Source organism: Eriocheir sinensis, chromosome 7 (assembly GCF_024679095.1).
Source record: "Eriocheir sinensis breed Jianghai 21 chromosome 7, ASM2467909v1, whole genome shotgun sequence".
NCBI classification, from domain to species: domain Eukaryota; kingdom Metazoa; phylum Arthropoda; class Malacostraca; order Decapoda; family Varunidae; genus Eriocheir; species Eriocheir sinensis.
The window spans coordinates 909,099-934,098 of NC_066515.1; the positions used below are offsets into that span (position 1 = coordinate 909,099).

Consider the following 25,000-nt stretch of genomic DNA (forward strand, 5'->3'; position numbering starts at 1 on the left):
TCCGCGAGACTGGATCGAGGACTATTACCTGCAAAGTCTGGGAACACTAACTTCGGCAATATGACCATGAGGCACGACACCCAGAAGTCGGCCTTGTTCACTGGCTTGTTTATGGAAGCGTCAGTCCCGAGTGGAGGTGGCCAAGGACACGCCCACAGAATTCCTGGCTCGGGCGAGTCGACAGATCATGCCAGGAGGTACTTGGGAGACTGAGTGTAGCGTCGTAGGGTGCTCGAGCTGACCCTCCTCCCCGCGCCAGAGAATGCCTCTACTGACTGATCGATTGATTATTATCATAATTATTGTGATATTATAAGTATTATTACTATTAATATTGTTGTTGTAATTGTTATTGATTCTTATGTTTTTATAGTTATTATATAATATTATTGTTATAATGAGCATATCGACTGTCCTCGCCCTGTGGTATTCAGGATGGAAGGGGGACCTGCACAGAGACTTGCCTTGAGAAGCCCCCGGGTTTGGTGTCCTAGGTTGGGCGAGGCGACGCGCCCCCGGCGTATAACCCTATTGATTGAGTGATAACGTACGCTTTCGGAAGGCCACGGGCCGATCCACAAAGCGCTACGATGCCTTCTGGCTTTCTAAATTAAGTGAGGGTCGGGGTCACGGTAAGCCATACGGAGTCTCCACATTTACATTAAATGCGTTATATTTAATGTTTTTCAGCAAGAAAATGAGAACATGTTTTATAAAAGGAAGCAGATCCATTACAGTGAGATATACGGATAGGTTTGTTTACTGTATTGCGTGTGGCGTGCTGTTACGAGAGGTATAAATCCCTGCAACACACACACACACACACACACACCGCCACCGGGTGGAAGGTAAGAATAAAGGCCGGAGGTGGAAAGAAGAGGAAAGGGACGCTGGAATGAAGAAGATTAGAGAAAGAAAAAAATAGGATGGAATACATGCAACAGGAAGTGTACAAATTTACAATCACACACACACAGAGAGAGAGAGAGAGAGAGAGAGAGAGAGAGAGAGAGAGAGAGAGAGAGAGAGAGAGAGAGAGAGAGAGGGGGGTCGAGGATGAGAGAATGAGGTGTGAAGAGACGTAGGGGAATTAAAGGAAGAAAAAAGGAAATAAAATAATTCATAAGGAGAGCAAGAGCAAATGTTGGAATAGTGGAAGACTTGAGTGCAAGGGTGAGGAGGGGCAGAGGTGAAGAGGGAGGAGGAGGAGGAGGAGGAGGGTAAGGCGTGTTTCTGAGAGGCGAGGAAGCAATGGCTTTGGGTGTGTGTCAGGTTGCCACACGTCGCCCAGAGTTATTTCTTTGTTATATGAGTATGTTCCTTTGCATCATTATATCTACAAGAAGCTTTTTATTTGCCTTACTTTAACCTCCGTCCCGTGAGGAGTTTACTTGATTTCCTCCGAGGGGGCGTGAGGCATGTGGGTCGCATTATAAGACATTTCGTTGCCCAAGAACACCTATTTGACAAGGCTTTCGTAGGAGTTGTGGGCATTTCCAGGAGTAGTTTTATGACCCTGGTGGTAGTTTGACCCTTCCTCTGTACCGTGAACCTGAAGAAACACTCATTAGAACCCGACTGACCACCTCTTTGACCTTTAGAAATAGCTGACGTGAGGAGCGGAAGAGTCTTACGATACCAATCGGTGAGTGTGTCCTTTGCGAGTGTGTAGCAAGTGTCTGCAGTGGCTAGTCCAGGCGAGGGGGAGGGAGACTTCTGATTCCAACGGCAGTTACGAAGCTCTTACCTCACGAAACGCTTGGTGGACCAGGGCTTGAAAAGTTAAGTATTCGTAAGCTCATGAACACATAATTTACGAAGGGCTCTCAAAATGACCTTGTGTTGATCTTTGGTTGTAGCCAAGTAGTACGTGCTCTCCCTAGCACGAGCGGAGCAATACTGAGAGAGAGAGAGAGAGAGAGAGAGAGAGAGAGAGAGAGAGAGAGAGAGAGAGAGAGAGAGAGAGAGAGAGAGGGGGGTCAACGGCGAGGACATCAGACTATTTATTGATTAAAATACCTCAGACGTAATGCAGAAACAAACGGCCCATCAGGTATTGTTTAATAAATGAGGCGCGCCGCTATGAAGACAGACGGGAAGAAACACGGCGCTGAGGCTCACATAAAATTAACCTCGGAAGCTCCGCAAACACTAAATTTTAATTCCCCACCCCAGGCTTTCTCTTAATCATCTTCTTCCTCCTCCTCCTCCTCTTATTCCTTCTTTTTTCCTTCCTCCTCCTCCTCCTATCCCTCTTAATCCTTTTGCCTTTGACGGACACTTTCCCATAACCTGGTAGCAGCGGGGATCATGTTTCTTAATGGTCCCTCTAAGCGAGAAAAATGAGAAAAAATCATCACTCACACAAACCATTTCATAATATATATCAAAGCATTTGTGATCAATTTATGCATCATCTATTTTGGGGGATTTATATCATGGCACAAATTTGGCCCGTCGCTGCTACACGGTAAAGTCACAAATTTGGTCCGTCGCTGCTACCGGGCAAAACTCATATTTTCTCTTCTAATACCTCCATAATTTCCTCACCTCCCTCACTCTCCCTTCCTCAAGATTCACTTCTCCCTCCTCTTCTACATCCTACCCCTTCTTATTCCCTCCACTGCCTCCCCATCCCGTTCATCTCCTTCCGCCCCCCCTCATTCTCTTCCTTCCCTCTCCTCTTCTGTATTCCTCACTCGTTCCTCCAGTCTTTCTCTCCTTTCCCTCCTTCCCTTCTCTGGTATGCGGGTGAATTGTTTTCACCTCAGGGAACTAGACGTCCCTGCCCTGCATAGTCTCAGGTCACCCTTGGACAAGGTGTAATACCTGATCTGTCTCCCGTGCCAGGGTCACGGTGAAGCCTCTGGGCAGCAGCAGTGGTGGATTGGACTGCAGGCAGAGGATCTCTTTATGAGACAATGGCTGGAGTTCCAGGGTCCTAGTCAGCTGGACCGTGCCTAATTATTTAGGCCTGCGGTGTAGAGGAGTGTGGCGACCTCTACACTAATAAAAGCCTCCCTGGGAACCAGTTGTCGGTGTGAGCTCCCCGTCCCTCCCCTCTATCGACGGTACTCCCATCTCTATTCTGCATAACAGCTGGTTCTTGTTTTTTTTTCTCCTGAAAGAGATATCTTCCGTGGGCCATTTGAGGTTGTACCTCCCGGCTTCTAGGTGGAGTTTCTGAGGGTTTATCTTATACTCAAGGAATATTTCAGTCTTTTGGTCTCTCAGGAAGGGCGTCTGATACTCTCTAGAGTTGGTGGAGAACACCTGGTGACAGGTGCCACTGGCCAGGCCTCGAAAGGGTCGCAGAGTTGGGTTAGACGTTTCGGAAAGTGGGAACGAATTGCTGGTTCCTCTCCTCCCTTGCCAGCTCTGCTCTGTGTGACTACGCCGGCCCCGTGCTATGGGACAAAACTTCGAGGACAATAGCTGAAAAGCGCCGGGTTGTGAAAGTCTCTCTCGTGACCGAGGCTCAGGACAAGCGATTGGTCTTTGAGGCGTTTTCAAGACCCTGTGGGAGCGAACTCCCAGTGTTGGAGGCATCTAACACAGCAGTATCTAATTTCCATGCACAATTTTTATACAATTCAATTTATGGTCACAATTTAAAGTATTTCGAAAGCGCTTTTAATATTTGCCCAAACTGTTAACTCGCTTAAAATTCTAACAATGCCTTCGAACCTTAAGTGTGACGTCTGTCCCGGACGTTTTGCAGCTCAGTTCTTCCAGCTGAGTAAAACTTGCCGCCTCTGCGTTCAAAGATTACATCTACAGAAGGCTGTGACTGAGTGGAAAGTCAAGCACAATGATCTTGAAAAGAAATTTGTAGCCCTTCAGGAATTTGTTTTAACAAATGTGGCAGTGACTCCACTATCGATGGTGGAGAGGCCTCCACTGAGACTGTGCCCTCTCCAGACGACCCTCCTGCTTCACGGGAGGACGTGTTACCTGCCTCACAGGTTGACTCCCAGCCTGCCTCACAGGATAACCCCAGCCTGCCTCACAGGCTAACCCCAGCCTGCCTCACAGGCTAACCCCAGCCTGCCTCACAGGCTAACCCCGGCCTGCCTCACAGAACAACCGCCAGCCTGCCTCACAGGCTGACCCCAGCCTGCCTCACAGGCTAACCCCAGCCTGCTTCACAGGCTAACTCCCAGCCTGCCTCACAGGACAACTTCCAGCCTGCCCCACTTAACGCTTCTCTTCCTGCTTCACAGGATGTTGGGTTCCAACCTGTAAGGAATGGAGCCAAACCGAAGCAGGCAACCAAGGATTTACTGACCCCCACTCCCTTCAATAGTTTCCAGGTGCTGGCAGACACCATGGAGGATGAGTTCGAGACTCGCCTAGTTGGGGACTCCATGGTGCGTGGCCAGCTGGTTGAGTTCTGTGGTCGTTCATCAAACGGCCGCAGAAAACGTTACTGCTATCCAGGTGCCAGACTGGACGACATCACCGCAGCGTGCGATGATGTCACGAGAAATGCCGACCGAAACACCTCTTTGTCATTCACGCGGGGACAAATGACGTAAAGACAACCTTTCTGAGGAACTGCTTGAGAAATACCGCCGCATGATCAAGCAGTATAAACGTAAAACGGATGCCAGTAACATCATAATCTCAGGAATCCTCCTGAGGGTCGGTGCCGAATCTAGCTTTTTACAGTAAGGCCTTCAGCACAAACAACAGACTTCAGTCCTTTGCTCACAAGAAAACGTCCAGTTCGCTAACTTGTGGAACAATTTTACTACGATTCGGACTTGTTCCTTCCTGATGGCATTCACTTAAACCCTGTTGGAGCAGCCCGTTTCGGGAGGCTGCTCTGTGACCAAGTGGCTCTTCGAAAGCCAAAAACGCGGAGGCGAGAACACCAGCAGCTCCACCGTAAGGGTGCACTCAACCCGAAAAACTCCTGACTCGAATCACATTAAAGCCTATGTAAACGCTCGTAGCCTACGTAACAAATTTGAAGACTTAGAAGTCCTCGCAGCTACAAATCATTATCACATCATCGGAGTCACAGAATCTTGGATAGACACTTCAAATAGAGATTTCATTGCGGAATATAGATTACCGGGTTATACCATTTTAGTCATGAAAGAGAGAACAGACAGGGTGGAGGCGTTATCTTTATATCCACAACTCTCTCCATCCAGTATCCGTGAAAACAGATATTATAACCAATGTAGACACGGTCTTCATTGAAATTAAAAATAAATCTCGTAAAATAGTAATTGGACTTATCTACAGACCGCCAAGGCAGACTCTTGATATCGACCACGCATTAAGTGAATTATTATTAGAAACAAGTAGCAGTTGCGAGGCAGTAATTGTTGGGGACTTTAACTTGCCAGTGAAAAGATGGGGTGAACCGTTGAACTGTCATACAGGGCTCGACCTGTACACAAATTTACTAGAAAGTGATTTACATCAGCACGTTCAAGAACCGACTCGGGAAAATAATATACTTGACCTTATCTTTTCAACGACAGCTGATCTAGTTAACGAAGTAAATGTTGGTCCAGTTTTTAGTTCTAGCGATCACCGAACAATCACATTCAGCATCAATATGAAAGAAAGTAAAGAAACTCCTAGTAAAGAAAAGGTGCCTGATTATCAGAGAGCGAATTTCGTAAGACTCCGATCAATTCTAAATAATTCTGACTGGACTGAAATCACGGCGGAAACAGATATTGATAAATCTTGGGGGGCCTTCACCACAATATTGAACAATGCCATAAGCATATGCGTACCCTATCGTAACAGACGTTCAGCTTCTAAGAAGAAACCCAAATGGTGGAATAACGAAATTCAAAATAGCCTATCTCTAAAAAAACGCGTATACAGTAGGTACATATCATCTCAGAGCGAGGCTGACAAACTAGAGTTGGACAGAATTCGCCGCGAAACCAAGAAATTAATAAAACGAAGCAAGAAAATCTTGAAGAATATATATGAAACAAGTAAATCTAATCCTAAAGAATTTTTTAGCTCTGTAAATAATAAAAAGTCACTCACTTGTGGTATCGGACCGCTTGCTAATGAAAATGGTAACCACACGAACGATGAAAATGAAATGGCTACAATCCTAAATAACTTTTTTCGCATCCGTATTTACCGACGAAGATTGTTTATCACCTCAACCGCCGGAGGTTAGAAGGACCGAAAAGATGTTAAGTGGCGTGCTCATCGTAGAAAGTGACATTTTACGCACAATTGAAAAGATTAAAGTAAGCAAAGCTCCTGGTCCAGACAAAATTACCCCTAGGGTCTTAAAAGAAATCAAACATCAAATTTGTAAACCGCTCTCCATCATATTCAATAAATCTTTAACAGCTGGAAAAGTTCCGTCGGATTGGAAACTTGCAAATGTCACACCAATTTTCAAAAAGGGGGACAAGTCTCATCCAGGAAACTATCGACCAATTAGCCTGACATCTATTGTTTGTAAGTTAATGGAGACTATCATTCGCGACAATATGGTGAAATTCTTCGAAGAAAATAATATTATAAATAATTCGCAACATGGCTTCCGTAGTAAACGTTCGTGTTTGACTAACTTACTTGATTTTTTTCACTATATATATGAGGTGTTCGATGAAAGCAGATCAGTAGATATCATATATCTGGATTTTCAAAAGGCATTTGATAAGGTCCCCCACCAACGATTGCTCAGCAAACTACTGGCGCACGGTATCTCGGGTAACATTCACAATTGGCTTGCGGACTGGCTCTCTGAGCGGAAACAGAGAGTAGTTCTAAACGGTGTTACATCTAACTGGCTCGATGTCAAAAGCGTAGTACATCAAGTATAATTGCTTGGCCACATGATCTTCTTAATTTATGTTAATGATATCGATGATGGGCTCATTTGCAAAGTATCAAAATTTGCTGATGACACAAAATTGCTAGTAAAGTAACTGCGATACTCGACGAAGAAGCTTTACAATCAGATATAGATCGACTTGCACGTTGGGCCAATCAATGGCAAATGAAATTTAACGTTGAGAAATGTAAAGTGTTGCACATCGGAAAAATAACAATTGCGTTCGGTACGTAATGAATGGCAACAAACTTTCTGCATGAAGTACAGAAAGGATCTTGGAATAACTATAGCACGCGATTTAAAGCACGGTCAGCATTGTTCAGAGGTAGTTAAAACTGCAAAAAAATTGGTTGGCTTCATAGGACGAGTCTTTAATAATAAATCGGAAAAGTAATATTAAAATCTGTATAATTCGTTGGTTCGACCGTCTAGAGTACTGTGTACAGTTTTGGTCTCCCTACTACAGAAAAGACATAGAAAAGTTGGAACGGTCCAACGAAGAGTAACAAAGATGATTCCTAGGTTGAGAAATTTGTCATATGAACAAAGGCTTAAAGAAGTAAATTTATTCAGCCTATCAAAACGAAGAATGCGAGGCGATCTAATAGAAGTGTTTAAAATGTTCAAAGGATTCAGTGATATTAATGCGGAAGATTACTTTACAATTGATCGATCAAATAGAACAAGAAGAAATCACAATTTGAAGATAAGTGGTAAAAGATTCTCGTCGCACGAAGCTAAACACTTCTTCTTCAATCGAGTTGTTAATGTTTGGAACTCTCTACCTTGTGATGTCGTTGATAGTACAACAGTTACGGCCTTCAAGAATAGATTAGACAAGTGTTTTGAATCCAACCAGCAACTAAGATATTACTCATTGTCGTAGTAACGTTAAGTTCTTTCGAATACTGGTGTCCTTGTCCGCTTTTATTGCCCGGTTAGTGGTAGCAGTAATGGTAGTTCTTTCCTCTTTCCTACATAAATTCCATGCAGTTTTTCCATGCTGCATGGTTCTTTTTCCTTTCCTGCCAGCTTTGGCTGGAGGGATGGGGGGGTGGGTCGGAGCCTTCTCCTTTGCTGTCCTTCATCTTCCACCTTTGATTAGATAGTTAGTGTAGCTTGTCACAAACAACCTCGAAAGGACCAGCAGGTCTGCTGTTGTTTGTTCTTCCTTTGTGTTCCTTTGTGTTCCCCGTTCCTCCATTCCTCTCCTTTCCCCTTCTCATTCTATTCCTTCCCTCTTCTCTTCTTTAATCCTCACTCGTTCCTCCAGTCTTTCTCTCCCCTTTCCGTTCTTCTCCTCTCTCCCTCTTGATCCTCCTGCCCTTCCATCCCTCTTTGTTCCGTATCTCTCCTCCGTCTATGTCCTCTACCGCCCGTGACCTCCGCTTCCTCGTGTAACTTCCTCGTCTTGAATTCTTCCCCCTTTTCCTCCCTCTCTCGTTCTCTTCACTCCATTCCCTTCACGACGTTTCCCCTGTCCGTTCTTTCCACTGTTGTACATCCTGTTCTCTCTCTCTCTCTCTCTCTCTCTCTCTCTCTCTCTCTCTCTCTCTCTCTCTCTCTCTCTCTCTCTCTCTCTCATTTATCTCAGTGAAGTTAATACAAGTCAGCTCATGTGCTTGTATTCACTTGTTTTTTTCCTTTGCTGTTTTGTAGTGGCTCGCGTTGCCCTCGCTGCAAAGGAAGAGGAAGGGAGAGGCGAGCAGAGCGTGGGGAGAGACAGAGAGACGTGAAATGCCAAACAGAGAAAGCGAAAGTCAACAAGAGGATTAGAGTTGAAAGAGGAGCGAGGTGAAGAGGAATGAATGTGTGTGTGTGTGTGTGTGTGTGTGTGTGTGTGTGTGTGTGTTGATAGTAGCAGTAATAATAATAAATATAATAATAATAAAAGGTTAAATTTTGGTGGCTGTTAGGCGAAAAATGTACATATTATAATCTTGGCTAGTACTACAAATGTGATAAAAATAAACCTGTCTTAGCTAATACGACAAATGTGATAAAAAAGAGTTACGGGATTTTGAGGGAGGGGCTGGGAGGCCATGGCAGGGCTTGGCTGGTGTGGTGGGATCAAAGTGAACAGCGGTGAGTTGCTGTCATTAATTATCACTGCGGTCCTCTGGGTTGTCTTCTTTTCATTGGTTACTGTGCGCACTATTTACGGCACCGCACTTAGTGTCTCACGGTCAGGGACCGCCGCACTGGTGGATGAGTTCACTGTGATGCCCGGTGAAGCAGGCGGGGGCGTCGAGTGGTAACCTTGCTTTCTCTAACTCTTCCCGTGACTTCTGGCATCTAGCCAAAAACATCTCCTCCAACTTCACTTCTTCATCTTTCCCTCCACTCCTCAGTCCTGACGGCAACACTGCCGTCTCATCTATCTCTAAGGCTGAACTCTTCTCTCAAACTTTTTCTAAAAACTCCACTCTGGACGATTCTGGGCATATTCCTCCTACTCATCCCCCCTCTGACTCCTTTATGCCTGTTATAAAGATTCTTCAAAATGATGTTTTCTATGCCCTCTCTGGCCTCAATCCTCAGAAGGCTTATGGACCTGATGGAGTGCCTCCTATTGTCCTTAAAAACTGTGCCTCCGTGCTGTCACCCTGCCTGGTCAAACTCTTTCGCCTCTGCCTGTCAACATCTACCTTTCCTTCTTGCTGGAAGTATGCCTTCATACAGCCTGTACCTAAGAACGGTGACCGCTCAATCCCTCAAACTACCGTCCTATTGCTTTACTTTCTTGTCTATCTAAAGCTTTTGAATCAATCCTTAACCGGAAGATTCAAAAGCACCTTTCCACTTCTGACCTTCTATCTGATCGCCAGTATCGGTTCCGCAAGGGGCGTTCTACTGGTGATTCTAGCCTTCTTAACTGACTCTTGGTCATCCTCTCTTAGCCGTTTCGGTGAAACTTTTGCTATTGCGCTGGACATATCAAAAGCTTTTGATAGGGTCTGGCACAAATCTTTGCTTTCTAAACTACCCTCCTACGGTTTCTATCCTTCTCTCTGTACCTTTATCTCCAGTTTCCTTTCTGACCGTTCTATTTCTGCCGTGGTAGACGGTCACTGTTCTTCCCCTAAATCTATTAACAGTGGTGTCCCACAGGGTTCTGTCCTATCTCCCACTCTTTTTCTGTTGTTCATTGATGATCTTCTTTCCAAAACGAACTGTCCTATCCATTCCTACGCCGATGATTCCACTCTGCATTATTCAACTTCTTTTAATAGAAGACCCACCCTTCAGGAACTTAACGACTCAAGGCTGGAGACTGCAGAACGCTTAGCCTCAGACCTTACTATTATTTCCGATTGGGGCAAGAAGAACCTGGTGTCCTTCAACGCCTCAAAAACACAGCTTCTCCACCTATCCACTCGACACAATCTTCCAAACAACTATCCCCTATTCTTTGACAACACCCAGCTATCACCTTCCTCAACACTAAACCTTCTCGGTCTATCCTTAACTCAAAATCTCAACTGGAAACTTCATATCTCATCTCTTACTAAATCAGCTTCCTCGAGGCTGGGCGTTCTGTACCGTCTCCGCCAGTTCTTCTCCCCCTCACAGTTGCTGTCCATATACAGGGGCCTTGTCCGCCCTCGTATGGAGTATGCATCTCATGTGTGGGGTGGCTCCACTCACACAGCTCTTCTGGACAGAGTGGAGGCTAAGGCTCTTCGTCTCATCAGCTCTCCTCCTCATACTGATAGTCTTCTACCTCTTAAATTCCGCCGCAATGTTGCCTCTCTTTCTATCTTCTATCGATATTTCCACGCTGACTGCTCTTCTGAACTTGCTAACTGCATGCCTCCCCCCCTCCCGCGGCCCCGCTGCACTCGACTTTCTACTCATGCTCATCCCTATACTGTCCAAACCCCTTATGCAAGAGTTAACCAGCATCTTCACTCTTTCATCCCTCACGCTGGTAAACTCTGGAACACTCTTCCTTCATCTGTATTTCCTCCTGCCTACGACTTAAACTCTTTCAAGAGAAGGGTATCAGGACACCTCTCCTCCCGAAACTGACCTATCTTTCGGCCACCTCTTTGGATTCTTTTTAGGAGCAGTGAGTTGCGGGCTTTTTTTTTTTTTTAATGTTTGATTTTTATGTGCCCTTGAACTGTCTCCTTTGCTGTAAAAAAAAAAAAAAAAAAAAAAACGTGGCGGTAGCGACGGTGGTGTAGCAAGTCCTCTTTGACTTCCCTAAGGGTGTCAGACAGCCTTGGTAAACCCAGGGTGGTCATGGCGTGGTCGTAAGTGTTATAGGCAGGGCCTAAACTACCCCTGCATGACGACTTCTGAAGCCACGCACGCTGCTGTCGTCGGGTGAGGGTCAGTGAGGACGCCAACCCCAGGCAGGCATACCTGAGTTCAGGCAGCATGAATGATGTTATATTGCAATAATTCTGTAGCCAACACTATGAGTATTCGGGACATGCAAAGCACGTATGAGGCTGCCCTGATGGTGCACTCCTCTTGTGGAAGTACAGAAATGTGATTTTGTTAGTTACACTGTTCTCCATCGTCCCCGCCTGGAGGCCATCGAGGGACGACTGAAGTGTTCCGTAGTCCGGAGCCTCTGTGTTGAGAGGGACAGCCACGGTGCTCTTGTCTACGTACTTCCAATGATGCGGGGTGTCCATGAGGGCATCGTTGACGAGCACCAGGAAGCAGAGAGGGCTAAATTTAGTGACGCAGGACGCTGCACGTTGTTTGTTGCAAGGGGAGACAACCGTGACTGCAAACTGCCTGCTGAGGGCAGCTGAGGAAACCAGTGGTGGATAACTTCATGCTACCAAATTGTTGAATATCTATCGAACTATCTATGTCATCATGAGCCCAGTATTTTTATAATCATGTCGCTACAAATGATGCTGAGTTTAGGTGATGGTGACGGAAGAACTTTTTCTTTGAGTATCTGGTCAGGCGAAGTGATACGTGCTCTCCTTCGCATTAGTGGAGCAAAACAGAGAGAGAGAGAGAGAGAGAGAGAGAGAGAGAGAGAGAGAGAGAGAGAGAGAGTGTTTGATGTCTCCTCGATTCCGCCGAAGGAATATTAAATGATGGACGTGATCAGCATGATAAATCACGTCCACTCATAACACACACACACACACACACACACACACACACACTTTAATCCGTTCCACTTCCCGCCCCGCCACTGATTTATAAATCAGTGAGGTGGAGCTTATATATCAATAACCCTATTTAAACAAAACTGTTATGTTCTCATTTTACCCTTTCGCCATTATCTTCTCACAAACTCGCGTATAGATGCACTACCTCTTAACGGACTAAATTTATTCGCCGTATTTCTTCATTTACGATTACTCTACGTATCTTTCACATACCTTCTGTTTCCCAACCAATATTTATATCCATATGTAAATGAAGATCAAACATTATGTAAATGAAGACAAAACATAATTTGTACAAGTGACGGGAATTGTGTATCTTTACTGCATAGGAACATCTGTATCATTCATTCCAAGACCTCTCTATAACTGAACTTTTCGCTGAACTCCTTTTCAGAAAATTCCATTTTAGACGAGTCAGGGCGTATTCCTAATTTTCCTCCAACCTACGACTTTGCCGTTAATGTTTTCTATGCCCTATCTGGCGTGAACCTTCAGAAGCAATATGAACCCGATGGAATACATCATATTCACTCTCATAACTGTGCTTCAGTGATGACACCCTGCCCAGTAGAACTTTCGTCTCTGCCTTTCAGCATTTATCTTTTCTTCCTGCTGGAAGTACGCCTACACACTAACTATTAACTTACTAACGGGGAACATGAGCCAGGAGGCGCGTCGCTTCACGCACCCGCCGATTCCGGCCCAGACGGTCAACCCGTACAAGCCTCCACGCAGCTACCCTTCCCATTCTAGTCCCCATCAAGGATCGATCGACTTGCCCCAGCCATGAGTTACGTGGGCGTCATTTTGGTTTCCTCCACCCAGAGTTGTCTCGGACCGAAGCAAACCTGAGGGAAGGATCGATGTCCGGGAGGCGTGCCACGTGCCCATATAAACCGAGTTGGCATTCACGGATTAACCTGGCAACAGCTCTAAAAAAAAGTCCGCTAAAAACTGCCCCTATAAAAAGAGTTTAGAAGAGTGGCCAAAAGAGAAGTCAGTTTCGGGAGGAGAGGTGTCTTGACACTCTCTTGAAAGAGGTTAAGTCGTAGGTAGGAGGAAATACAGACGAGGGAAGATTTTTCCAGAGTTTACCAACGAAAGGGATGAACGAATGAAGATGCTGGTTAACTCTTGCAGAAGAGATTTGGACAGTATAGGGATGAGCTAGAGTAGGAAGTCGAGTGTAGCGGGGCCGAGGGAGGAGGGAGGCATGCAGTTAGCAAGTTCAAAAGAGCGGTCAGCATGAAGATATCGATAAAAGATAGAAACAGAGGCAACATGACGGCGGAATTTGAGAGGTAGAAGACTATCAGTAAGAGAAGAGGAGTTGAAGAGATGAAGAGCCTTAGACTCTACTCTGTCTAAGAGAGCTGTATGTGTAGACCCCCCAAACGCATTAGATGCATACTCCATACGAGGGCGGATAAGGCCCCTATATATGGATAGCCTCTGTGAAGGGGAAAGGAACTGGCGGAGACGATACAGACGATATTTAGCATAGATGCATCAGTATGTATCAAACAATGTAAAGTTGGCACCTTTCTTCTTCATTAGACATACTGACACGAGGAAGCCACCCACCCACCATAACTCGACAGTGCCCGACAACCACATTTCAATAATTCAACCATGACCGAATAGCGAGTTGTTTAAGTTGTTCAAGTTTAGGTTGTTTAGGTCTTTAGGTATTCTGTCAGTTCATCTTTGCTATTCAGCTAGCCTTTATATCTATCTTCTATATTTATTCACATCCTCTCTATCTGCCCAATTGCTCTCCTACTCCTGTTTTATTTTAAACCATAATCATCTCCTTAACTTTTCCTCCTCATTCAGACGCGTTCCCGCATTTTTTCCATATACGTAGTTGTCCTTTATGTCAGCCTACTCTGCCGACCTAACTAGTTCATCTTCTCTTCTTTTTTCAATTAATTTATATTTCCCAGTAATTATCGTCCTATCAGCCTTACGTCTGTCCTAATTAAACTATTCGAAAAAATAATCAGGGATAAAGTGATCACTTTCCTCGAAACAAATGATTTGATAACTGATAATCAGCACAGATTTCGTAGTAACCGATCTTGCCTCCCCAACTTATTAACTTTCTTCAATGACATATACTCAAGCTGGGACGCCCGATCCTCATGTGACATAATTTACCGAGACTTTCAGAAAGCGTTTGATAAAGTTCCCCACATTAGGCTTATTTCAAAACTGCGTTCCCACGGTATAAGTGACCATTTGTGCGCGTGGATTCATGACTGGCTCACAGATGGACAACAGCGTATAGTTCTCACTGGTGAAGCATCCGATTGGCAACCCGTAACCAGTGGCGTGCCCCAAGGGTCGGTCTTGGGGCCAAAACTATTCATAATTTACGTGAACGATTTAGAGATTGATATCCTATCAAAAGTAGCCAAATTCGCCGACGACACCAAATTAGGAGGTACGGTAGCGACCAGTAAAAATTGCGAGAATATTCAATCAGATTTAATAAGACTTGCCGACTGGAGCGACAAGTGGCAAATGTGTTTCAACTTAGATAAGTGTAAAGTAATGCACAAAGGTAAAAAGAATCCTAACTTAAATATCAGATTCAAGGACACGAGTTCAGCGAAGTAAAACAAGAAAAAGATCTTGGTGTCATTATCAGTAACACTCTTAAAATGAGTGATCAAAGTACAGCGGCGAGTAAAAAAGCCAATATGTTGTTAGGGTTAATTAATCTCAAGAAACTTTGATTATAAATCACCCGAACTTATGAAGAAATTATATTCAGCATTTGTAAGACCACACGTAGAATACGCCGTCCAGTTCTGGTCACCGAATTATATCAAAGATCAAGTTTTGCAAGAAAATATACAGAGACGAGCAACCAAATAAATTCCAGCGTTCCGTAATTTGCCGTATGAGGGGTGTTTAAAGCGTTTAGATATGTTTTCCTTAAAAAAGCGAAGGGTAAGAGGGGACTTAATCGAAGCGTTCAAAATCCTTAATAGATTCGAAAACATTAACCCAGATAGTATTTCAGAGAGACCCCAACACAACAACACGCAGCAACGGTATGGAGTTAAAGGGAAACAGATGTAACACATTGGGGCGCAAAAGTTATTTCAATAATTGAGTCGTTGATCACTTGAATAGACTCCCGCCGCCAGTAGTTAGCTCACAGAGTATCAATAGTTTCAAGTTTTCATTAGATAAGTACTTCAGGGATATAGGGTTTTACTGACCCTTTTCGTATGCTTCAGGCACACTGCAGCACGGCTCCAACCTAAAGACTTTGAGTTAATAATTTTCCCCACAGCTTAGGTCACCAGCGTAAGTTAAGGGTAGTAATTTCCATGCTTCTCTCTTTACTGTAAATTTTCCATGTCTTTTCTTCCTTAAAGGCACATGCTGTCCTCTTCTTACTATTTTCTGCCGGCACGTTGCCGGAGGGAGAGGTGGGTGGGGAGGAGCCTTCATCTATTCTATCCTGTCCTACCACACATAGATTACTAGTAGTAGCGGTAGTAGACAGACACCCTCGCCATAGACCGACAGGTCTTCTGGTGTCTGTTCTTCCTATGTATTACTCCTCCTCCTCCTTCATCTTCTTCTTTCTCTCCTCCTCCTACTCCTATTTGCTTTTCCTTCTCCTTTTCTTATTACTTTTTCATCTTTCTTCAACCCTTTCTCTTATTTCCTCTGTTCCTTCCCGTTTTACACTTAACTAACTCACCCTAACAACACTCTTGATCCTCGTTTTTCTCCTCTCTGTCCTCCTCCTCCTCGAACTTCGCTCCTTCTACCTCATACACCCTCTCCCTGTCTCACCCTCCCTCTCTCATCCCTACCTGCAATTGTATTTTGCTAGTCTCCCTTTCATATCTCCCTCTTTTAGTTTTCGTATCCTCCTTCTTAATCCCAGTTTTTAATATCTGCTGCCTTTGCTGATTCTCCTCGCTTCTCAGAACAAATAAAGAATTGATTGAGCAGCGTGTATACTACTGCTGGTGATGGATTTTAACTGAAAAAGGCACCTGATGCAGAAAAGGACAGAGATCCAATGTTTGATTAGTTTTGAGTTTACGTTCACTGACGCCTAATATCACAAAGCAGAAAAATGGCACTATTTCTGCAAAGATAAACGGTGCAGCTCCGTGCGCAAATCCAAACGAAGAGCCAGTAAAGTAACACCACGTAACCAACGCTTTTAAAGGAATTGTTGACTAAATATATTCGGGTGATTCACTTACATAACTGAATCTGAGAATTTTTGACGAACAGAAGCAAACTGGAGATTTGATAACTTAACCAGCGGCATGCCGGTAAGGCTTCATGTGGTCTGTTGAAACATTTATTGGTCTTATTTTTTTGTGTTTGTATATTTGTTTCTATTTATCATTTTCAGGGGAGCGTAACACCTCCATACTTACGGAATACGGAATTCGGAACCCAGCGTTATCCCTCCCCGGCACCTGTAGATCTACGCTTTACCTATGACTTATTTTAGTGCCTGGTGTTCTTTTCGACACACATCTAAACTGCATTTTGAGACGCCAGGCGCGATAATAAGGGTGATCACCCGCATCACTGTTTGAATACAGTCAGCCTTCAGCAGGACTTGCTCGCCATACAAAACCTATATTCATGGCCTTTGCGTAGTGTACGTAGAGTTGTGACAATAACTTCCACTCAATAGTAGTTTATTTGGAGTATCTGGGCATAAATTATCAATACTTTGCGTAACGGGAGACTATAATTGCCTCACATCATGGCAGATCTTATAATGTTCTCTTTTGTGGGCGTACTATAAATGGCTTCGTACCAGCGCAGGCTTTATAATGGCCTTCCATCAGGGTACACTTTATAATGCCTCGTATTAAAAGCCCTTAATCAAGACAGGCGTTATAATGGCCCCGCATTAGGAGGCAGAGTGGTCAGTGTGAGGGTTCGGCGGCTTAGAGGACCCGGGTTCGATTCCCGACTGCCGCTACAAGCTGACACCTTCCAAGTCATCGCCGAGTGGCCTAAGACTACCTGCATGCTGTCTTGAAGACCGCCCGTCAACCCGGACTTCAAATCAAATTTCTAAGAGGATGAAAAATGAGCTCACGGGGGTAACATGAGCCTAGGAAGATGGCGCCACTATACAAACACTCGTCTGCGCCATAAGGGGCGTGGGTCGACAGCTAGGTTGTTTGATTTAAATCAAATCGATATGAATCACTGATTTAAATAAATTAAAAAATCCAGATGGCAACAATATGGAAGAGAAAAAATAAACAAAGAAAACACTAACTTTGATATTAATGTTATAACTGTCAACAACGAAGTTCCCCTTTTCTTTAGGAAATCATGACTTTATTAGGATTCAGATGTCTGAGGAGCCTGCGCATAATTCTGCACCAAAACAATCGATACACTTGCACCTAACCCATTACACCTTCTGCCATTCTCATAGCATAACACAACTGTCATGAGCATAATTTGATGGAAAACACACACATAGAAAGAGAAAAAAAGGCACCTACCCGCAAGACGACAACTCATCACTTCTCAGGACCCTTGGAGTAATTATTAACCTGGGTCACCACCTGACGACCTGCCTCATAGAACAAGACTTATTACCTATCTTAACAGTTAATTAAATACAATGGTTAATTAACCCGGTAGCAGCGACGGGCCAAATTTGTGGCTTTACCGTGTAGCAGCGATGGGCCAAATTTCTGCCATGATATAAACCTCCCAAAATAGATGATGCATAAACTGATCACACATGCGTTGATATATATTATGAAATGGTTTGCGTGAGTGATGATTTTTTCTCATTATTTTACTTAGAGGGGCCTTTAACCTAAATAAACCTAACCTAACCTAACCTGACCTGACCTAAGAAACATGACCCCCGCAGCTACCGGGTTAAGTACCTATGGCATCAAGGCTAAGGAAATGCAACTTATGCGAACGTAAGTTTGCTCCGTAGTGTCATAATAAGGTAATTGTCATATGCAGAAAAACATGTGAACTACAGCTCGCAGCAGCTGGCATGGGTAGTCATAGAGCCCTGGAACCCACAGCTTACCAAGCCGCGCCGCGTCACCTGAATCGTCACACAAGTTTGCTAAGCTGCTTCTCTCCTTCTCTGCCCGGCCCTCCTCTTCCTCTTTTCGACCATCTTCCTCCCATGCTCAACTAACTAAAGGGGAGCATGCGCCAGGGAAAGCGTTGCTACACTCATTCCACTCCCAACTGTCACCCCAAAACAAGCTCCAAAGTCTTTCCTGGCAATCCAGGGATCGAACCCCATTGTCTTTCTCAGCTGTGGCGGAAACGACGTTTCCCGTGTGCCAAGCGAGGACCTTCTCCGGCGTTTTAGGGAATTGTTAGGTAGGATAAGAGATGCTGGTGGGTCGCCAGTAGTGTGTGGCGTCCTGCCAAGGAGGGGCGTTGGCGATGGATGGCTGTCAAGGGCGATAGCAGTGAACAGCAGACTTGCTGAGCACTGTGACCGCAATGGGTGGCTGTTCGTCGACAATTGGGACCTCTTCTTTGGCAACGACGCCCTCTACGTCCGTGACGGGATACACTTGACGTTCTAGGGTGTTGAGGCTCTCTCAGACTCCCTTGAGCGAGCACTTAGTACCCTGAGGGATTTTTTTGTATAGGCGAGGGGGGGAGGAGTAATGAGAGAGGACATCTAGCTCATAATACAACCAGGCAACTTAGAAGTAATTATAGGGGAGTAACAGGGGGCGGGCTAAGAATATTCTATACTAACAGCAGGAGCCTCAGAAACAAAATAGACTTACTAAGGGGTGAAGCTTGTTCAGAAGATTTTGACAAAATAGCGATAACTGAGACATGGATAGACGCTGCCAATAGAAATTTTAGATCGGAATTTGAAATAACGGGTTATCAGATGTTTCACAAAGACAGAAGGGGCAGAAAGGGAGGTGGAGTTGCGCTATATGTTAAAGACTCACTTAAATATTTAGTTAACAATTCAGTCAAAACTAACATGGATTCAGAATCAGTTTGGGTGGACGTTTACAAAGGGAAAGAAAAACTAACTCTAGGAGTTATGTACAGGCCACCCAACCTTAACAAGCAGGACGCGAGTATATTACTACAGGAGACTGGCAGGGCGAGCAGGAGTAAAAATGTCTGCGTAATGGGGGACTTTAATTATAGGAATATAGACTAGGAAGACCTAGTGGGTGACCTGGAAGCCGAGGCTTTTCTTGAAGTTATACAAGATAATTTCCTCAAGCAGGTAGTTACTGAGCCTACCAGAGGAGATAACATATTAGACTTAGTCCTAACTAATAATGGAAACTTGCTACATGAGCTGGAGGTGGGCGGAGAGTTAGGAAATAGTGACCACAGAACGGTTCGTTTTAGCTTAGACTGGGCGGTAACCCACGAACCAAACCCAGTGTTAGTGCCAGATTTTAGAAGAGCAAATTACGAGGAGCTTCGAAGACATTTTGAGGGGGTAAACTGGGATAATTTAGGGATTCATGAGGTCCAGAACTGTGGGTTGGAGAGCCAGGAGAACCAGGTAGAAATGTCTTACAATAATTTAGTTAGAGTAATAGTAGAGGGGCAAGGACAGCATATAAAACAGCGAACACTTAGAAAAGAAAACAATGACCCTAAGTGGATGACTCGTGGACTAAAACACGAGATAGGGTTAAAGAAGGGAATTTATCAGAAAATAAAGACTGGTGAAACACATCTCAGGGGCCGGTATGTCGAACTATCTAGATTAGTGAAGAAGAACACCAGGATAGCAAAAAGGAATTATGAGATCAAAGTAGCAAATGAGGCGAAAAGTAATCCTAAAGGCTTCTTTCAGATGTATAGAACAAATACACGGGAGAAAATTGGACCGCTGAAAACAAATACAGGAGAGCTAGTAGAAAATTACGAAAATATGAGCACATTGTTGAACGACTACTTCCTTTCAGTATTCACACAAGAGGATCGAACGACTATCCCGGAAAGGGTTCAGGTGTACGAGGGCGGGGCTGGCGATAAATTGAGGGATATAATCATTACCAGGCAAATAGTTCAGGATGAGATAGATAAGCTTAAGAAGAATAAGTCGCCAGGTCCTGACGGGATATTTCCGAGAGTATTAAAGGAATTAGGTGATGTAATCAGTGACCCACTAACCGACATCTTTAAGAAGTCGGTAAATACTGGTTATGTGCCCAGCCTATGGAAAGTAGCTAATGTGACGCCGATTTTCAAAAAGGGGGACAGGTCAGCTGCTTCAAACTATCGCCCAATTAGCTTAACATCGGTTATAGGCAAGATGCTGGAGTTCATAATAACCAGGAACATTCGGGAGCATCTAGAGAAACATAGCTTAATTCACGACTCGCAGCATGGGTTCACGAAAGGTAGGTCATGCCTCACCAATCTATTGTCCTTCTACAATAAAGTATTTGAGGCGGTAGACAGGGATGAAAATTATGATGTAATCTATCTTGATTTTAGAAAAGCGTTTGACAAAGTTCCTCACCAACGACTGTTGCTTAAATTACAGGCTCACGGAGTAGAGGGTAAAGTTTTGAACTGGGTCAAGGCGTGGCTTAGCAATAGGAAGCAAAGAGTGCAAATCAATGGTAAAAGATCTGACTGGGGATGTGTTACGAGTGGGGTCCCACAAGGTTCGGTATTAGGTCCACTTTTGTTTATTATTTATATCAATGACTGAGATACAGGAACAAGTAGTGATGTCAGTAAGTTTGCAGATGATATCAAGATCGGTAGAATAATTGAGTCGGATCAGGACGCTAGTATTCTCCAGGATGAACTAAACAGATTGTATGACTGGGCGGATAAATGGCAGATGGAGTTCAATGTAGGGAAGTGCAGTATTCTGAGTGTAGGTAGGAACAACCCCTCCCACAACTATTGCTTAAATGACACTCTCATAAGCAGGTCTGGGTGCGAGAGAGATTTAGGGGTCTTAGTGAGCTCTGATCTCCGTCCAAGGGCACAATGCATTCAAGCTAGAAATCGAGCAAATAGGGTACTGGGATTTATTTCAAGGAGCGTAAGCAATATAAGCGCCGAAGTCTTCCTCAAACTATATTTAGCATTAGTTAGACCTCATCTTGACTATGCGGTTCAGTTTTGGTCACCCTACTATAGAATTGATATCAAAATGTTAGAATCAGTGCAGAGGAGGATGATTAAGATGATTCAGGGGTTGAGAAACTTGCCATACGAGGAAAGACTCAAACAGTTAAACTTGCATTCTCTAGAAAGGCGAAGGGTGCGTGGAGACATGATCGAGGTTTATAAATGGATGAAGGGCTTTAATAAGGGAGGTATTCATATGGTTTTGTTGGTAAGAGAACCGGGTAGGACACGAAGTAATGGGTTTAAACTGGATAAATTCAGATTCAACAGGGACATAGGCAAAAATTGGTTTACTAACAGTGTTGTGGATGAGTGGAATAGGCTTAGCAGTCATGTGGTGAGTGCCAATACAACTGTCACATTCAAAAATAGATTAGATAAATTCATGGACAGCGATATTAGGTGGGGTTAGATACACGGGAGCTAGGGTCAAAGGAGCTGCCTTGTATAGGCCTACCGGCCTCTTGCAGACTTCAACGTTCTTATGTTCTTAATCGACCTGTCTCATCCATGGGTTACGCTGGTCTCCTCCACGCTGGGTTGTCTCGTACAGAAACAACCCAATGAGCAAGACTGCTACGTTCCTTTATAGCCGGAGTTGGCGTTCACGGAGTAAATTTGAAACAGGCTTCCATTCAGTTTCATCTCGTAGTCGCTGGTTCAACAGGAAGACATCCCAGCGACACTCCATGAGCCTGCAAAGGGACTTGATACCAAGGACATGGACAAGCCTCTCCAAGTCACTGCTGTGTCCATATCTCACAGCCGTGCGGAAACACTGGAAGCACAATCGACTTAAAATATTCAAATCTTTGTCCGCCTCTGCCTATTACACAAAGGCCTGGCGAAAAGCTGCTGACTGCAAGATCCCCCAGGAAGACGTCTACAGGATTATTCAGTGGTCTGAAAGGAACAGAGTACGGCTATGCAATACGAAAATGACAGCATCGCTGAGGACACAAACGCAAGCTACTCATCCTGTTTACTTTGGAGATGAGATGGCTGAGCATTTTTTTAAAATCTGGAGCTGGATCTTAATGCACAGGACACCTGTACAGGTGCATAACACGCATATTTGCGTGAATGTGAATCACTGCAAGATTTTTACACCCCAAAGTAACCCGAGATCAAAAAACAATAGACAGCATAACAGTGGTCATGCAATTTAAGCGAACCGATGCAATAGTCATCGGCAGGAGTTACTTCGGCCACTAAAACAAGCTTCCTGCAGAGGTTTGATGCAGAAACGATCAACTCCCAACAGAATATCATCGACCATAACTGTGCTATGCCAGTGGTGAACAGAACATCCTGCACGCACGCGCACTACGTGCTTTAAACTCTCCCGCATGTCACTGAGTTGGGTAACGAAACGATTAAAGTAAATCACTAAACAAGAAAAGAGCCTCATAATCCTCCGCGTAATGAGCCAGCAGCCAGTCTCTTTCCTGGGAGAGAGCGTGGAGGAGCAGCTGTGGTTCCAGAGGTTTCTCGCGCATATTTGTATCGATATGATCTGACGCGGAACCAGAACCAGAACCAGATTAAGGCGGCATTGCGTGGAGCGGAGGGAAGGAGGGAGGTAAGGAAGGGTGTTTATGCAAATGTGATGACTGGTATTCCCTCACATTATTGTGACGGAGAAAGGAAGGCCGCAGGCGGCCGTGGCTAATAAGACAGATGGAAGAAGATGAATGGAGGAGGGAGGAAAAGGGGTATACGTAAGCCTTATTCATTAGGGAAACTGCATTACGGGATATACGTAAGCCAGTGATGGTGAAGGTATTTGTGTTTGGACAATGCTGGGAGTTAAGTTTGAGAAGGAAGGGATGAACAGAGTGAGAGGAGACGGGCATGGTTAAGGTATGGAAGCGTGATAGCGTTTCGAATATCCGAAGAAAATATAATAAAAGATAAAGTAAAGCCAATGATAGTGGCGGCATGGGTATTAAATATATATCTTGTGGAATAATGAAGGAATAGAGGAAGAGCAGGAGGGGAGGATATATTTGTCATTGCTTCAGTATTAGCAGAAGGATGAAGGGAAGGGAATGATGGAAGAAGAATCAGATGTATTAATTAAGGCAATGACTGCAGAGGTATTAGTATTTGATAGAGACTTGGATGGAAATGAGGGACGAGGGAGCAGGACATGCAGAGTAGCCATGGTAAACATAGACGAATAAGGAGGAAGGAAAGCAGAGAAGAAAAGGACGAATGTTGGGGAAGTAATGAAAGAGAAAGTAAGGAAGCAAGAAAAGAAGTACACTGATGGTAATGACCGGCGAATTGTGAGAGAGATTGATAAAGAAACAGAACAATCATTAACGTGTACGGTCCATTTCTGTGCCGTGGATCAAACCACTGCAAATATACTTCCCTGTTATTTTTCACCATTAGGAACCGGCATAAACAGCTTTATCAATGCTTATTAATTTCTTGTAATTTTACATTTGTTTGTTTCTTCTTCTGCTTCGTCTTCTTCTTCTTTTTATGATTATGATTATGATTATTATTATTATTATTATTGTTATTGTTATTGTTATTGTTATTGTTATTGTTATTATTATTATTGTTATTATTATTATTATTATTATTATTATTATTATTACATGGGTACTCTGCGTTGGCTTACATTAAACACTTCTTGTAACCTCCTCCAATTCATGCGTTTAACTTTTGCTGTTTTGCTGGGCAGCGGCTTTTGATGTCTAAGGTTGTAGCGGAGCCTCGGGTGCGTCACTTTGTGTGGGCGGCTGCGGCTTCCCAACCACGTGTTGTTATTTCCCTTTCATTTTTGTTTCGCCTCCGTGGAGGAGTGGTTAACGTCCTGCCCATGTCTCAGCGGGATCGAATTCTAGCCCGGGTTGTCGGCGTGCAACTCACTCATCTGTTCATTCTCATTTTCGGGCTGGTCGTTAAATGGTTCCCTGGGGAAACCTGGAGAAGGTAAACTGTGGTAATCCCGGATTTCACATTGGCTGTGTACCGGGTGTTACCCACCACAGGCTCAAAGGGCCGACGGTTCAAGGGTGAGCACCGCGGTCACGCGCAGCTATTGGGTATGCACCCACCTTGATTAAGCTTTTGTTTTGCTACGTTACTTTCTTCATTATTTCTCCCTTTTTTTACTTCATGCCTTTCTTCAATCTCTCCATCGCTCATTCGCTTTCTTCCTTCGCCTCCGGCCTTCGCTCACTCCCTCCCTGCCTTCATCTGTCATTCGCCCCCGCTCACCTTTAACCTTTCAATCGACTCACTCACAACCTGTCTGTCCCCTCGAATGCTTGCATCTTTTTTCCTGTGCAGTTTTCCTTTATGATTTGTTCGACCACTGATATGTTTGTAGACATTAACTCTCACCTTAAATAATCAGCTGCATGGTGTTTAGATTTTCATATATTTCTGTGAAAAACTTTTTTTTATTAAATACCAACTGCCTTCTCAGGATCATGGGGTATCGCCGGAATGATTTCGTGTCGAACCAGCGACTACTCCGTGAAATGAATCGAGGCCTGTCACCAGCTTAGTCCGTGAACGCCATCTCCCCTTTCGGACGTCGCTTTTAGGGTTGTTTCTGGAATAAAGGAGACCGAGAGGACGCCCACGTAACTCATAGATGGGACAAGATGATCGATCCTGCCGAAGGGACATGAGATGGATAGAGCAGCTTCGTAAGGGCTTGCTCGGGGGGACCTTCGGGAGTTGAGACAGCGAGTTAGGGAAGACGCGCGTTCATGGAAGTATTCAGTTTCTTTCTCCCATTTGCACGCTATTCATCCACTTAGTGATTCCAGTGGCATTACCTCCCTACTTTTTTTCTAAGTCATTTCTGATAGCCTTCATATTTCATAATGAAGTGCCTGCTGTGGGTGAC

At 44.4% G+C, this 25,000-nt stretch overlaps 1 protein-coding gene across 1 annotated transcript in view; it reads left to right on the forward strand.

Annotated features, from left to right (window-relative positions):
• The first annotated feature begins 11,126 nt into the window (after positions 1–11,126).
• Positions 11,127–25,000, forward strand: part of LOC126995267 (salivary glue protein Sgs-3-like) — a 36,748-nt gene continuing 22,874 nt past the window's right edge. The window contains exon 1 of the mRNA XM_050854757.1: positions 11,127–11,164. Coding sequence (XP_050710714.1) covers positions 11,127–11,164 — 38 coding nt within the window. The remainder of the gene's footprint in view (positions 11,165–25,000) is intronic.